A 15,094-nucleotide genomic window follows, 5' to 3' on the forward strand; every position below is an offset into this window, starting at 1 on the left:
GTGAGGAAGCAAGAAATTGTATACCACATATTTGAAGCATTCAGCAGACCAGAACGATCCCCTGACACACCCTCCTTTGTCCAGGTATAAAAAGGAAATCGGAGTTTCTTGCTCCTCAGCTGCATGGTTAAAAGCATCAATGTCAGAAGCTTACCTCTTCTTTTTCTTCTTCTCCTTTTTCTTCAGTTTCTCCAGGTCTTTCTTTGCAATTTCAATGATTTCTGTGGCGTCTTTTTCAGGTGCAAGTTGGCCGGGGGTAATTGAGGTAGGACCGTAAAATGAGGTGCGGCTGGAGGCGCGGGACAGGTTCTTCCGCAGGTTTTCATTTACAGCCTCACTCTCCAGTAGCTTAGCCCTGAAGACCACATAACACACACAAACTTTACACATTTAGAGAAGTTATTAGAACCTCTGAGATATGGGTGTATGGTGTTTGCATGCATTACCTGAGCTCCTCGATCTCTTTGATGTAATTCTGGATCATGTTTCCGATCTCTTCATTCCCTTCACCTGCAAAAAGTCGAGGAAAAATTGGTTGGGCATTTAAAAACACAGCAAAATAAAGCAATAAGCCCCAAGAAGCCCTGGTTTACTAAAGGTAAACCATGTGGTTTACTCTGCTTTATGTCATGCCTAACAATGCCCCTTAGTTGTAATAAATTCACGGTAAACCAAGGCTTCATGGTACTTAATGCTTTTGTAAAACAGTTATTCTATATATATGCAGTACGGTTTCACAAAATAAAACAGAGCAAATAAAGTGTAATGATATGAATAAAAACCGTATTCTTCTACAAAACAATGTAATCAGAATGTTCTTCATGAATGTAATTCAGAAGAATCAGTTGTGGTTGCAACAAAGTGGTCGTCAAGCAACACGCAAACGTAAACAAAGGTGTATGTTTGTAGAGTAATTTACAGCAAGTTCGAACGTGGCTCAGCCAATCACAATCAAGGACCGGAACTATCAGTTTTATAAATGTATTTTAGAGGCAAAGGAAATTATCCCTCTTCTGTCTGGGAGATCTTAATCTAATCTAGATGCGTGACAATTAATCCATGTAGGTGCGTCACAATTTTGTCTGTTTTCTTTTTTTATATATATATATATACATATATATAAGCTCAGTAAAAGAAACTGCTTAAAGCTGAAGTAGGTAACTTTTGTAAAAATGTATTTGTGAAACCTGTCATTATGTCCTGACAGTAGAATATGAGACAGATAATCCGTGAAAAAATCAAGCTCCTCTGGCTCCTCCCAGTGCTCCTATTGCCATTTGCAGAAATACATCACTCCCGGTAAGAAACAACCAATCAGAGCTGCCGTCCGTAACTTTGTTTGTGTTCAAAATGTAGAAAAATGTATATAATTACGAGTAAACCATGAATCCATTTTCCAAACCGTGTTTTTGGCTTGTCCTGAATCACTAGGGTGCACCTATAATAAGTGTTTATATTCGGACTATTTTAGATTGCTTCGGGGATACCGCGGCGGAGTAACCCAGTACCTTTGTGATTCTTCATAGACATAAACAGAGAGAAGTAGTTCCGGCTACGATGTTCTTCCGCAAGACGCAAGCAGTTCTGTTTATTAACCGCTAGAGCGTCAAAAGTTACCGACTGCAGCTTTAACCTTATTAAAAATAAAAAAATAAAAATAAAAATTAGGTTTATCACCTTCTGAAGTTCAAACAAAATAATACATTAATTTGATTTTCTGTAGTATTTTCTGAGTATCCAATCCTATTATTAAAATATCTTGCACATTGAATTTGATAGTAGCAAAAAATACCATGGAAGTCACCGTGGACAAGAAACTGTTTGGTTTTCCACATTACTCAAAACAGAATTTATGTACAGAAGAGGAAAGAAACTCATTTGAGTTTAAAACCACCTCAATGTCAAAAATAAAAAACTATGACAGAATTGACAGACAGCTGACAGAACTTTTATTTTTGGGTGAACTACAGTATTCCTTTAACGTTAATAAAACAACAAAACACTCACTGCTCTTTACTAAAGAAATGTAATACAGCTGCTTTAGGAATCAATTTATATAGTTTTTAATATGTCATTGTACATTAATATGTGTTTTTAATATCTGTTCATTCAATTTATTGAATAGTTCTGCTTAACACACCTATTGTACCTGAAAATAAAGCATTGTTTGTTTTGTTTGTACAGTATTGTTCAAAATAATAGCAGTACAATGTGACTAACCAGAATAATCAAGGTTTTTAGTATATTTTTTATTGCTACGTGGCAAACAAGTTACCAGTAGGTTCAGTAGATTGTCAGAAAACAAACAAGACCCAGCATTCATGATATGCACGCTCTTAAGGCTGTGCAATTGGGCAATTAGTTGAAAGGGGTGTGTTCAAAAAAATAGCAGTGTCTACCTTTGACTGTACAAACTCAAAACTATTTTGTACAAACATTTTTTTTTCTGGGATTTAGCAATCCTGTGAATCACTAAACTAATATTTAGTTGTATGACCACAGTTTTTTAAAACTGCTTGACATCTGTGTGGCATGGAGTCAACCAACTTGTGGCACCTCTCAGCTGTTATTCCACTCCATGATTCTTTAACAACATTCCACAATTCATTCACATTTCTTGGTTTTGCTTCAGAAACAGCATTTTTGATATCACCCCACAAGTTCTCAATTGGATTAAGGTCTGGAGATTGGGCTGGCCACTCCATAACATTAATTTTGTTGGTTTGGAACCAAGACTTTGCCCGTTTACTAGTGTGTTTTGGGTCATTGTCTTGTTGAAACAACCATTTCAAGGGCATGTCCTCTTCAGCATAGGGCAACATGACCTCTTCAAGTATTTTAACATATGCAAACTGATCCATGATCCCTGGTATGCGATAAATAGGCCCAACACCATAGTAGGAGAAACATGCCCATATCATGATGCTTGCACCTCCATGCTTCACTGTCTTCACTGTGTACTGTGGCTTGAATTCAGAGTTTGGGGGTCGTCTCACAAACTGCCTGTGGCCCTTGGACCCAAAAAGAACAATTTTACTCTCATCAGTCCACAAAATGTTCCTCCATTTCTCTTTAGGCCAGTTGATGTGTTCTTTGGCAAATTGTAACCTCTTCTGCACATGCCTTTTTTTTAACAGAGGGACTTTGCGGGGGATTCTTGAAAATAGATTAGCTTCACACAGACGTCTTCTAACTGTCACAGTACTTACAGGTAACTCCAGACTGTCTTTGATCATCCTGGAGGTGATCATTGGCTGAGCCTTTGCCATTCTGGTTATTCTTCTATCCATTTTGATGGTTGTCTTCCGTTTTCTTCCACGTCTCTCTGGTTTTGTTCTCCATTTTAAGGCATTGGAGATCATTTTAGCTGAACAGCCTATCATTTTTTGCACCTCTTTATAGGTTTTCCCCTCTCTAATCAACTTTTTAATCAAAGTACGCTGTTCTTCTGAACAATGTCTTGAACGACCCATTTTCCTCAGCTTTCAAATGCATGTTCAACAAGTGTTGGCTTCATCCTTAAATAGGGGCCACCTGATTCACACCTGTTTCTTCACAAAATTGATGACCTCAGTGATTGAATGCCACACTGCTATTTTTTTGAACACACCCCTTTCAACTAATTCAACTAATTGCCCAATTGCACAGCCTTAAGAGAGTGCATATCATGAATGCTGGGTCTTGTTTGTTTTTCTGACAATCTACTGAACCTACTGGTAACTTGTTTGCCACGTAGCAATAAAAAATATACTAAAAACCTTGATTATTCTGGTTAGTCACATTGTACTGCTATTATTTTGAACAATACTGTATATTATGTGTAGTTGTAATGTGTATCTTTGTCATTCTTTTATCATGATTAAAAAATAAGAACAAAGATTTTTGTCTTCTCCCTCTTTGGCCTAAATATCTGCCATTCTTTTTTTTTTTTTTTTTTACCTTGAAAAAGGCTTTGTCTTTATAATAGGGAACTATTAGCACATCAATTCTAATGTTTAATTAAAAAAATATAGCATTATTGTTTATAATGCTGTATTAACTCTATGTATAATAATAATTATTATTACTATATATCTAAAATATCAGATTTTTCCTTTATATGTCACTGTTTGTACCTGCTCTGGCGAGGGTCTGGTTGACCTGATCACTGAGTAGCTGGGTGAGCCTGGCTCTCTGGGCATCAATGGTTTCCTGCATTGCCTTCACCCGTACACGCAGGTTATTGTTCTCTGTCTGCAGCATGGAATTCTCATGCACCATGTCATTAATGCTTTCAAGTCCATCCTCGCCAACCATACGCTTGCCCTGTTTTAAAAATAGATATATAAAAAAGTAACATAATATATATTATATTTGTTTTTTAACTTAACTAAAATTAAAATAATATACTGAAATATAATAACCTTACTTATTTGTTCACAAACATGTTAGAGACATTACAGTGAAAACCTAATTCTGACACAAATGTGGACTCTGCACAAACCGTCTTGTACTCCATGAGCTCCATTTGCAGCCGGGCGATCTCTGTTCTCAGGGCGCTGATCTGTTGACTGGCGCGGTCCTGGTTCACCATCACTTTGTTCTTGATGTTGCGAGCACGGTTTGCATATTTTAGCGTGTTAAGGGTCTCCATGAAGTCTCTATCTGATGGACTGATGCAGGCAATCATCACTGTCTGACTGTGGGTCACAAGAAAGGGGAAAAGCTGAAAAAAAAACTGCATTTATACCTGGAATATCTCCTAATAAAATGTCTAAAAGTGGAAATGATCTACAGATGCTCACCTGTTTCCTCCTAGGGAATCTTGAAGCAGGCGAGTGAGTTTGGAGTCACGGTAAGGCACATGTGTGGAGCGTTTGCTCCTGTCACCCAAAGCACTGATCACATTGCCAAGAGCTAACTTTATCACCACAAAACAAAGACAAATTTATTAGTTATCAAAACTAATACACACCGAATATACAGTAAATGTCTCCTATTAAAAGAATTGTTCAGTCAACCGTATGTATTTGTTTACTCATGTAAACATGCTTGAATTGATAAAAATGTTCATAATATTACAGATTATTCATTATTTAACTAGCGTATTATTAGATTTTTCTGTTGTAGAAAATGTTGTGTTTGTAGTACTGGACATAACAGCGATTTTATTATGCAGTGATGATGTTAACATGCATATTGTTATACTGAGAGTATTTTAGTGTTTATGAATTTGCAATTTTTCACTTCCACTTCTTTTCTTACCAGTCCGCAGTTGATAGAGATGCCCTCTTTGGCTCGGTCCCCTGTAGCCCCTGTTCTCTTCAGTCGCTCAGAGCCAGCTAAATCCACAAAGTGAAACTTAGCTGTTAGCGTCTCAAACTCGTTCATTTCTGAGGAGCCATTCACCAGTCTGTTATCAGTCTCTGTGTCCTGGAAGACAACATAAAAATTGTTAAAATTAAATCAAAATTAAAAAAATCGAATAAAGTAGAGTTTATTAGTATATTATATTAAAGCTCAGTCTACTTAAATTCTCCAATAAAATAAACACTTATGATGGCGCCTGAAGGTTGATATCAATTAAATATGAAAATATATATTCAAAAACAGATTTCAGCATGAGTCTAAAATTCTGTAGAGGCACTTTTATAATTTCAACAGTCTCAGAAAAAAAGGTACAAAAGTTGCCACAGGGGCGGTACCTTTACAAAAGGTACACCTTTGTACCTAAAGAATCCATATTAGTACCTAAAAGGTACAAAAGTGTACCTTTTCAAAAGGTACTGCCCCAGTGACAACTTTGGTACCTTTATTTACTGAGAGATCAAGGTGGTTTATTCAGTTCTGGTTTGATGACCAAATAGCATAACAAGGACTCTTTCACAGCTGTGTGACAGTGTGATCTGAGTGAAAGTTTTCCAGCTATAGGAGATTCGAAATCTAGGTGGCGCCACCTACATTGTCTGAGGCACAGACGCGAACTTGGCACAGGTGGATGGTGAAGATGGCATGTGAGCGTGAGCTCTGGACATTCATCTGCGTGCTGGCAGTAGTGCGGGACAGAGCACCCAATCTGAGACACTGCATCATCTGAAAGAGGCAGAGAGGAGAATTCTAGAAACATGGCACTGAGATAAATCAGCAGCTCCTGAGAATGACCGACAATGAAGATGATGATGGATGGACAGGTACATTAAACTTTAAAATAACTGATCAACTTAAACTATTACACAGGTAAAATACTATATGACTATATAAATTACAGAGCTTTTTATATTGTTATTAAAATTTAAATCGCTTTAATTTCTTATTTTATATAAAACTGAAAAACAAAAAAAAAAAAAGATAAAAAAAAAGATAAGGCTTTCTTTTAAATTTACAGAAGCATGAAAATGATAAGCATGATAAATATATATTTAAAAAAAAAAAATTTGTGATCTGTTATTTATATATAAAGAAATCTTGAAAACTAAATATAACTATACTATACTATACTATATATATATATATATATATATATATATATATATATATATATATATATATATATATATATATATATATGAACTCCTGAAAAAATATACATAAAAAAAAAAAAAAAAAAAAAAAAAAATTTTGCAAATGCAGAAAGGCTTAGGATATGTCCTCAAATCCTAGTATAAAAACCAACCTCTGCTTCTGAGCTAACAGTTCGTGTTGTGACTCCCACTGTGTAAATCCCTCCATTGGCATCTTCGTGGATCTTAATGTTGGATCTCTGCTTCCGGGCCTCCACGTCTCGAGTGGAATCAAACAGGTCCAGCACCTCCTCATTGTACAGCTGCGAAAAACAAAACATTGCATCTTAGCCAGCTGAAAATATGCAGGAGTGGTTAAGTAATTAATTAGCCAAGCTCAGACATGCATGCTATCTCCAACCTCTGCCAAACTCTGACAAAGTTGAGACAGGTGTGTTATACATGTGGCAGGTTGTCAACACCACCCTTCACATGCCGGCACGACAGCAGCTCTGTTACACTTATCAGAGGATACATTTAAACCAACTCAACATAAATCTGTCAGTCGAAAGATCGCTAAAGGTAAGTGAAAATGACAGATGAGGTTGTTATTTACCTCCAAGAACTGGGCGTTGATCTTAAACTCAGGTACGGGTCGCCCTTGTTCTGTGGCGGCCTTTCTGCGCTCCTCGATGCCCCTGAAGAGGTGGCTGACCGCCCGTGGAATAATTCCCAGCTCCTCATCAGTGATGTTCACATCAAAGCCCGTGCCCATGGTGTAAGTCTTTCCCGAACCGGTCTGGAAAGATTCAGAGGGATGTGAGGTGAACAAAACCACTCAAACAGAGGATAATATTAATGAACTTATGATGCGTTTCAAAGTTCCTCATTGTACATTAAAGGAATATTTCAGAAAATTCCCTCTACCTTTCCACAGAGTGTCAAAACATATTTAGGTCTAAAAAAAACAACAACAACAAAAGCTAGGCTCTTGGGAAAATCCGGCCTGTGCTGTTGACTGTGAATTTTCTTTTAGCTAAGGCTAGAAAGGGGGAGTGACAGCCCAGACAAAGGAAGTTTGGGGTCTCTGTAGCCATAGACACACAGAGGAATGACACACAGGGCCTATGCGCACATCACCCACTGACAGGAAGACAAGGCCATCGAACAACAGGGGGAGAATTAACAAAGCCAGAAAAGCCTGACGAAAAGTAGGGACTCTCATGAGGGACAGTTTTTTAAATCATTATTCAAAGAAAGAACTTAAGACAAAAATACACTCACTCTATGGGGGGCGGGGCAATACATTGGCGCTGAGGAAATTAAGACCCTTTTAGTAATCTATTATTGTTCAAAAAAAAAAAAAAAAAAATGCAGCGTTCTTGTCAGAACATGTCCATCGTTCATGTTCTGGCATTAGTTTCATGGTTTGTTTGCCTTGCTTGATGTGCAGCATGCTCCACAGTCCACAACTGCTTTGCCTTAATAAATAACAGTTACCAAGTTTTTGTTGATATAACAGTGATACAGAACAACAGCAATGATAAGTTAAAATGTATACATTTATATATTTAGTACTTGAAATAAAAGTGACACAACAGTGAACACACCCGGAGCAGTGTGTGCCATCATAATAAAGAAGTTACTTGTTATCCCAATAAAATGTAGTTAGCAATGTAACTATTATGAATTGCCTAAATACAATTGGCAGAATTAAAAAGATAAGTGCAGGCTATAAATGAACTAAAGCACAGTTGCATGACTTCAGCATCATCATTGTTAAGTTTCCGACATTTTCCCTGAAACAAGCTACTAACACAAACTACTAACAGCTAAATTCACTGAAACTATTTGAGGGTCCATGCTTTTAAATGAATAACTATTTATTTTATTTTTTTTTTCATTTATTTAATCTGGCACAAAACAATGGAGATCTCAATAGAGAGCTGCAGGGATGAGGTCATGTTGCAGGCCAAAAGTTTTAAGTTTTTAGTTAAATGCCTGACTTAAGGTCTGTGGATAACACAAGTCCAAGATATTTTCAAGTTATATTCTTAAACATTAAATACTTTCTTGTACAAAACATTTTTTTCAAAAGAATGATTCTAACGTCTGAGTCGGCCTACAAAACTACTTACACTTTACACGGTAATCGCCTCAGTATTACACTTGAACAGATAAGTTTAAACTAATTTAACTATAAAATTTGATGATTTATAACCGAGTTGAAAACAATTTAAGGATTTAATTAAATATTTTCCCTATAAAGCAAGAACACACAACAAGCTTTGAAAAGCTTTTTGAACTGGTTCTATTACACAGTTAAAATGAGACAATTTACTAAAATAAAATCTTATGTGGTGATGATTTCATATGAATTGGTATAATGCAATTCATATGGAAAACTAGTGTATAAATACTGAACATAGTTAAGAATTGCCATGAGAGTGTGCTGAAAACTGTGTTCGTAACATTTAATCTAACAATAAAACCAATAATAATAATGAAATTCTTACCTAAAATGGAAAACCTCTGCACCCATCGTTAAAAGTTAAGAACTGGGCTAAAAACCCAAACATTTTCAGTGTGGATTGAATGACTTCATTTCATCACTGGGTTTCTTGTTATTTTACAGCCTTACCTGTCCATAGGCGAAGATAGTGGCATTATATCCTTCAAAACAGCCTTCGATGAGTTTCTCAGTGCAGTTGCTGTAGATACTGTCCTGCTGCGAGTCCATGTCGAAAACATAGTCAAAGGTGAAGGCCTTGTCCTTTCCCAGAACAACCTGGGGCTCCCCAGGGGTCACGAATGTGCAGATGTGACATCCCTCTATCTTTTCCTTTGCCAGCTGTGGACGAACCCTGGAAGAAAGAGACAAATTGTTTATCTGAATAAATGTTTTTATCTTGAAATCACAGTGTTAGATTTAAAAAAAAAAAAAAGTCAGATTAAAAAATATTTTTGAAAGAACATAATGACGAATTCTTGCACGACAGTTAAAAAGTGTGTATATTTGATATTCCAATAATCTATTGATCTGATATTTGATATTTATTGACATTGAGTTGATAAACTTTTTTTTTTTTTTTTTTGAAAATACAGTAAAAGAAGTCAAGATCTTTGAGGTGTGACAGGCTGAAGTTCCTATTTTAACAGTTAATAAAAAATGTGATTTAAAAGCTATCCATGCTAGGTAAGTTGTGTTCCATAATGGTTTGTATACTAAACTATGAAAAGCAAAAAACAACAACAACAAAAATAAAAAACCTTGGGATTTGTGCCTCTAATGGTCAAGTATACTGTATTCATGGAAAGTGACAAAGACACTCCAATCCTGAGTTTGTTCATGAACAGACGCGTTCTGTTAGAGGAGAGCAAGAGAAAAAACAGTCACACCCTGGGATTCATTTACTCATATTTTCTGTTTTCTTTATTTAATTATTTCCTTCAAGACAACTTGCTGCTCTGCCTTTTACTTTATTAGCCCTTATTCCATTGATTTTTAAAGTAGATCTTTCATTTATCCATGCAGAAGTTACAATGTGTCCGAATGCAATAAATAAAGCAATGCAAATGTTCAGAAAGAAGGTAAAATTAAAATGTCTTGAACTATATTACAAGAAACACTTACAAAGTGCACTTACATGAATGCAATTCTATTTTGAAATTATGTTCTTATTAATTATTATTTAGAATACATGTAATTACAATGTAACAAAAATTACAATAAAATGTTCTAGACATGTCAACTATGTGTCTTTCTGTAAGGCAAGCCAAAGGCAAATCAGTTGCTATAGCCCATCAAAATATAAAAAAAAAATGTGTGAAAACTTTCGTATGCAGATTTCATATACAATTCTGTTATATGAATCAGTATCCTAATAATTTAAACTCTGTTCTTAACCTCCGTTAGTGACATGATTTCCCAGCTACAAGCTTATTTTCTCTCTTTCAGTTGTGAGGTCACTTTTAAGAGAGTAATGCTAGTCAGACACTATTAAGTGTCCAGTCTTTTCCAGTGACATCTCCACTGTCTCCAAACCCTCTAAAATCCTGAAAACAGGCATTCAAGGGTTAACTTTGTTCCTCGTTTCAGAGCTACTCATGTGTGCCAGCGCATTCTACGCAGCTTAGAAGGGTTAAAATGAAAATACAACTAAAAAATAAGCCATGTTACAATGCCGACCTTTGACCACTATAAATCTTTAAAATCTTGAGGATATATAAATTGGTCTTGTTAACCTAAATGCACGCCAAGAACCCCTCAACCACAAATGATGTCAATGCGAGACCATACTATGCCTCTACATGTGTAATTATATGTACTGTAAAAGATATTGTGAGACATTTATGAGACTGAAAAACGTTTCCCATTTCAACAGCTTCCACAAAACCCTCTAGTGAGTCGTCTGACAGATTTGAGAATTAGGTTCAAATGAACACCCAGTGTTTATCTGAAACAGGATTGTTTATTTAGGGATTCAATCTGGCAGGATGCAAGAAAGACAATTTTGAGTAACCAATGCTCATTCCACCTTGCACCTAAGATACACATATACATATATATACATATATATATGTATATATATATATATATATATATATATATATATATATATATATATATATATATATATATATATATATATATATATATATATATATATAAAAACACTGACTCGTCCAGCAAAGAAACAAGTAACTTCATAAGTGAGTCATTGACTTAGTCACTCAAAAAATTTGTCAAAAAAAATTAAAATGCTCATTTATTCCGGATTTTAACATTGCCTTGTGTTGTTCTGAAACATGCAAAGTTTTATTGATAAGATAACTGGCAAACTGAGTCTAAATTGTTTATTAATTTGCCACATAAAAGTATAATCACACAGTACTAAAGCTGTTTTTCTCATAACATAACCAATGCTCATAAAATATATGTCGACACAAATGATCATTTGATCCAAGCAATAAGAATTATTTTTGGACCCCCCCCCCCCCCCCCAAAAAAATCCTCAAATGCACTAAAATAATCATTAATCAAAACTCATAAGACTTTCATTTATCTTTGAAACACAAATGGACACATTTAACATTCAAAGCTTTAAGGTTCCAATGTTTATATGGGAATCTTTTCATTATATAAAACAATTGTGACTTTTCAGAAGACTTCGAGTAAACTACCTGATACATATGGAATACTTTTTATGATGCATTTGAGAACTTATTTAAGATTTAAGTTAAGTTCAAAGGATTTTTTTGTTATATACTGTATCAATTAATGTTATGCATGGGGAGGGTCACACATTGTTCACGAGGCATCAAATAAAGCTCAGATTCTGACTGAACCCGTTTACCTCAACCCAAAGGCCTCATTACTGCGATTACAGTGACAAAGACATCTCCACGGCCTCCTCTTTCCCATGAAAAAGATCAGTAGCTTAAGTGGATTGGACCATGTTTTACAGGTCAAACAGTCATTACCCAGAAGCACAAGGGACAAGGGTCCATTTTGTCTTCTATGGGACAAGCTCACAATGATCTTAAACAGTGAACTAAGGAGAACTCCCAACATAAACAATGTAAAAAAATTGTAAATTCAAATAAAGCAGATGGAGACAGATGGGTAAGTTCTGATCCATCCTGCCCTAAAAAAGTATGACCCTATTAAAGATTTGTCTCAATCAAAATTCACAATCAATCAATGAATCAATGAATCTATGAATCAATGAATCAATCAGTTTCTCAGTTCCAGTGTCTGTTTATAATATGACAAAATATGTTAAAATATGCTCCATAGTGTCAACACAAAATAACATGGATTAACCCTGATATCACACTTTCCATTGATTCTGGATAGTATGACTAATAAACATACCGATCGGTCTGGATTCCTTTGAGTGATACTAGTAATCAGCTAACAGGTAACATGTTTGCGATATCTACAATACACACTTTAAAAAAACTATAATGGGACTTCATGACAGTTGCAGTCATTATAATAATTAAGATAATAACTTTCATCTATTAAACCTGAAACATCTATTTGAGGGCGCACCCACAGATCCGAGTGAATTATATTACAAACAAAAATGCTAAGAACTACCTTAAAAATGTACAGGTAAATATCAGGGTGCAAAGCTTTTAACCTGCCTGCCAACAAACAGTATAACATGCATCCTGTTTACAAGGCTGGCAGACCAAGTGATTTTGACTAAAAACTAGTAAAAGAACCTCACAATCTCATGGCACTACGTAACTATTTTACATTTTGGCAACAATTGTTAGCTAATTCATATGAATTCGTACAAATTTGTACATTTCAAATTGCCATATCTTAAAATAGTATTCCAGTAAGATTAGCTTCCAGTTAGATGCATTCTGGAAAAAAATTAATTACCTAGTTATTCCAGTTTCTCAAAACCATAGTAATACAGCAGCAGTCATTCAAACCACATTCCCGAACAATAAATCAAACTTCCACCCAAAGCTCGAGACCTGTAATTTGTTGGAACTATGGTATCTGGAAACAGTTGAACAAATAACTGAACTTTGTATAGATGGCATTATAACAGAAATTACTGCGTTTTTCTAGCTAGCTAATTTAATTAGTTTACCAATTTAATGGCATAGACATTTGAAGGTAACTCTATTGGGCTTAAAATGCATTGGCCGTGTATTTACAGTAAAGTCTTATACAAATGGAATTAGTATTGCCATGGTGACCTCTAGTGATTTGTAATAATTTTAGGTTGTCTGTTATGTTAATCCCATGCAAATCATCTGTAAATTGTAAAGATAAAATTCCCCCACAAACCATCTACCATATTTCACCGAACACAGAGGTCCTGTGAAAATATTAGTCCTATGCAAATCTTTGTGATTTAGCAGGTCATATACAGTGGTGTGAAAAAGTGTTGGCCCCCTTCCTGATTTCTTATTTGTCACACTTTAATGATTCAGATCATCAAACAAATTTAAATATTAGTAAAAGATAACACAAGTGAACACATTTTTATCATTAAGGGAAAAGAAAATCCAAAATGACATGGCCCTGTGTGAAAAACTATTTCCCCCCAAACATAATAACTGGTTGGGCTACCCTTAGAAGCAACAACTGCAAATAAGCATTTACGATAACTTGGAATGAGTCTGTTATAGCGCCATGGAGGAATTTTGGTCCACTCATCTATGCAGAATTGTTGTAATTCAGCCACATTGGAGGATTTGAGCATGAACTGCCTTTTAAAGGTCATGCCACAACATCTCAATAGGATTCAAGTCAGGACTTTGACTAGGCCACTCCAAAGTCTTCTTTTTTATTTTTTCAGCCATTAAGAAGTAGACTTGCTGGTGTGTTTTGGATCATTGTCCTGCTGCAGAACCCACGTTTGCTTCAGCTTGAGGTCACGAACAGATGAACAGATCTCCCTCAGGATTTTTTGATGAACAGCAGAATTCATGGTTCCATTTATCACAGCAAGTCTTCCAGGCAACCTGTCCTCCAATCAATACGCTCGTATAGGTCGTTTGTCCAAATCCCTGAAATACGACTCATAAGAGCGTATCCTACAATTGTGCCCCTATCGGCAAAACATTGTTTTCATATTAATGTTTTGTACTGTTTTATTTGCACTCTGGTTTGTGTTTCGTGTAGCTCAGTTAGTAGATTATTGCGTTATACCTTGATATGTAATCAAGCTATCATGGGTTCGATCCCAGGGAACAGATGTGCATGAAAATGTATATACTCAATAAATCATAATTTAGCATGATTTCTGTTAGGGTTAGGTTTAGGGGTGGGGTTAGGTGTGGTCATTCGAACGAATAAGCAATGTAGTAAAATATGTAGGAAATACTGTGAGATCGGTGTAAAAAGCCCACACATTGCATTTAAATAAACGTGCGTTTTGATTGGTAATGACGTGATATGTCATTTCATGACGACAGACGCAATGCGATACTGTCATTATTTTTACACCCGCTAGAGGGCGCTTAACTTTAAAACGTAAATATAGGTCGTAATAAGGTGCTTGCACAAACAACCTATATGGTCGTTTTTTGTTGGAGAACAGGCTCCTTCCAGGTCCTGAAGCAGCAAAACAGCCCCAGACCATCACACTTACCACCACCATATTTTAATGTTGGTATGATGTTCTTTTTCTGAAATGTGGTGTTACTTTTATGGCAGACTTAATGGGACACACACCTTCCAAAAAGTTAAACTTTTGTTTCGTCAGTCAACAGAGAATTTCCCCAAAAGTCTTGGTGATCATCAAAGATGTTTTCTGGCAAAACTGAGATCTCTATGTTCTTTTTTGCTCAGCAGCGGTTTTCATCTTGGAACTCATTGCATTGCAAACCATTTTAGCCCAGTCTCTTTCTTACGGTAGAGTCATGAACACTGACCTTAACTGAGGCAAGTGAAGCCTGCAGTTCTTTGAATGTTGTTGTGGGGTCTTTTGTGATGAGTCATCGCTGTGCACTTGGGGTAATTTTGGTCGGCCGGTCACTCCTGGGAAGGTTCTCCACTGTTCCATGTTTTTGCCATTTGTGAACAATGGTTCTCACTGTGGTTCGCTGGAGTCCCAAAGATTTAGAAATGGCTTTATAAC

General features: G+C 35.9%; 1 protein-coding gene across 4 annotated transcripts in view; it reads right to left on the minus strand.

Moving 5' to 3' along the window:
- The window catches only part of LOC113048391 (kinesin-like protein KIF21A), a 42,620-nt gene that overhangs the window by 18,601 nt on the left and 8,925 nt on the right, over positions 1-15,094 (minus strand). For all 4 annotated transcript variants that reach the window (XM_026210176.1, XM_026210174.1, XM_026210175.1 and 1 more), the window contains exons 2-11: positions 9,121-9,343; positions 7,096-7,278; positions 6,653-6,802; positions 5,941-6,072; positions 5,245-5,412; positions 4,785-4,900; positions 4,484-4,679; positions 4,116-4,305; positions 447-510; positions 155-355 (exon numbers count right to left, since the gene is read on the minus strand). In XM_026210176.1, the coding sequence (XP_026065961.1) occupies positions 155-355; positions 447-510; positions 4,116-4,305; positions 4,484-4,679; positions 4,785-4,900; positions 5,245-5,412; positions 5,941-6,072; positions 6,653-6,802; positions 7,096-7,278; positions 9,121-9,343 (1,623 nt within the window). The remainder of the gene's footprint in view (positions 1-154; positions 356-446; positions 511-4,115; positions 4,306-4,483; positions 4,680-4,784; positions 4,901-5,244; positions 5,413-5,940; positions 6,073-6,652; positions 6,803-7,095; positions 7,279-9,120; positions 9,344-15,094) is intronic.

The sequence above is a fragment of the Carassius auratus genome, chromosome 29 (assembly GCF_003368295.1).
Source record: "Carassius auratus strain Wakin chromosome 29, ASM336829v1, whole genome shotgun sequence".
NCBI classification, from domain to species: Eukaryota; Metazoa; Chordata; class Actinopteri; order Cypriniformes; family Cyprinidae; genus Carassius; species Carassius auratus.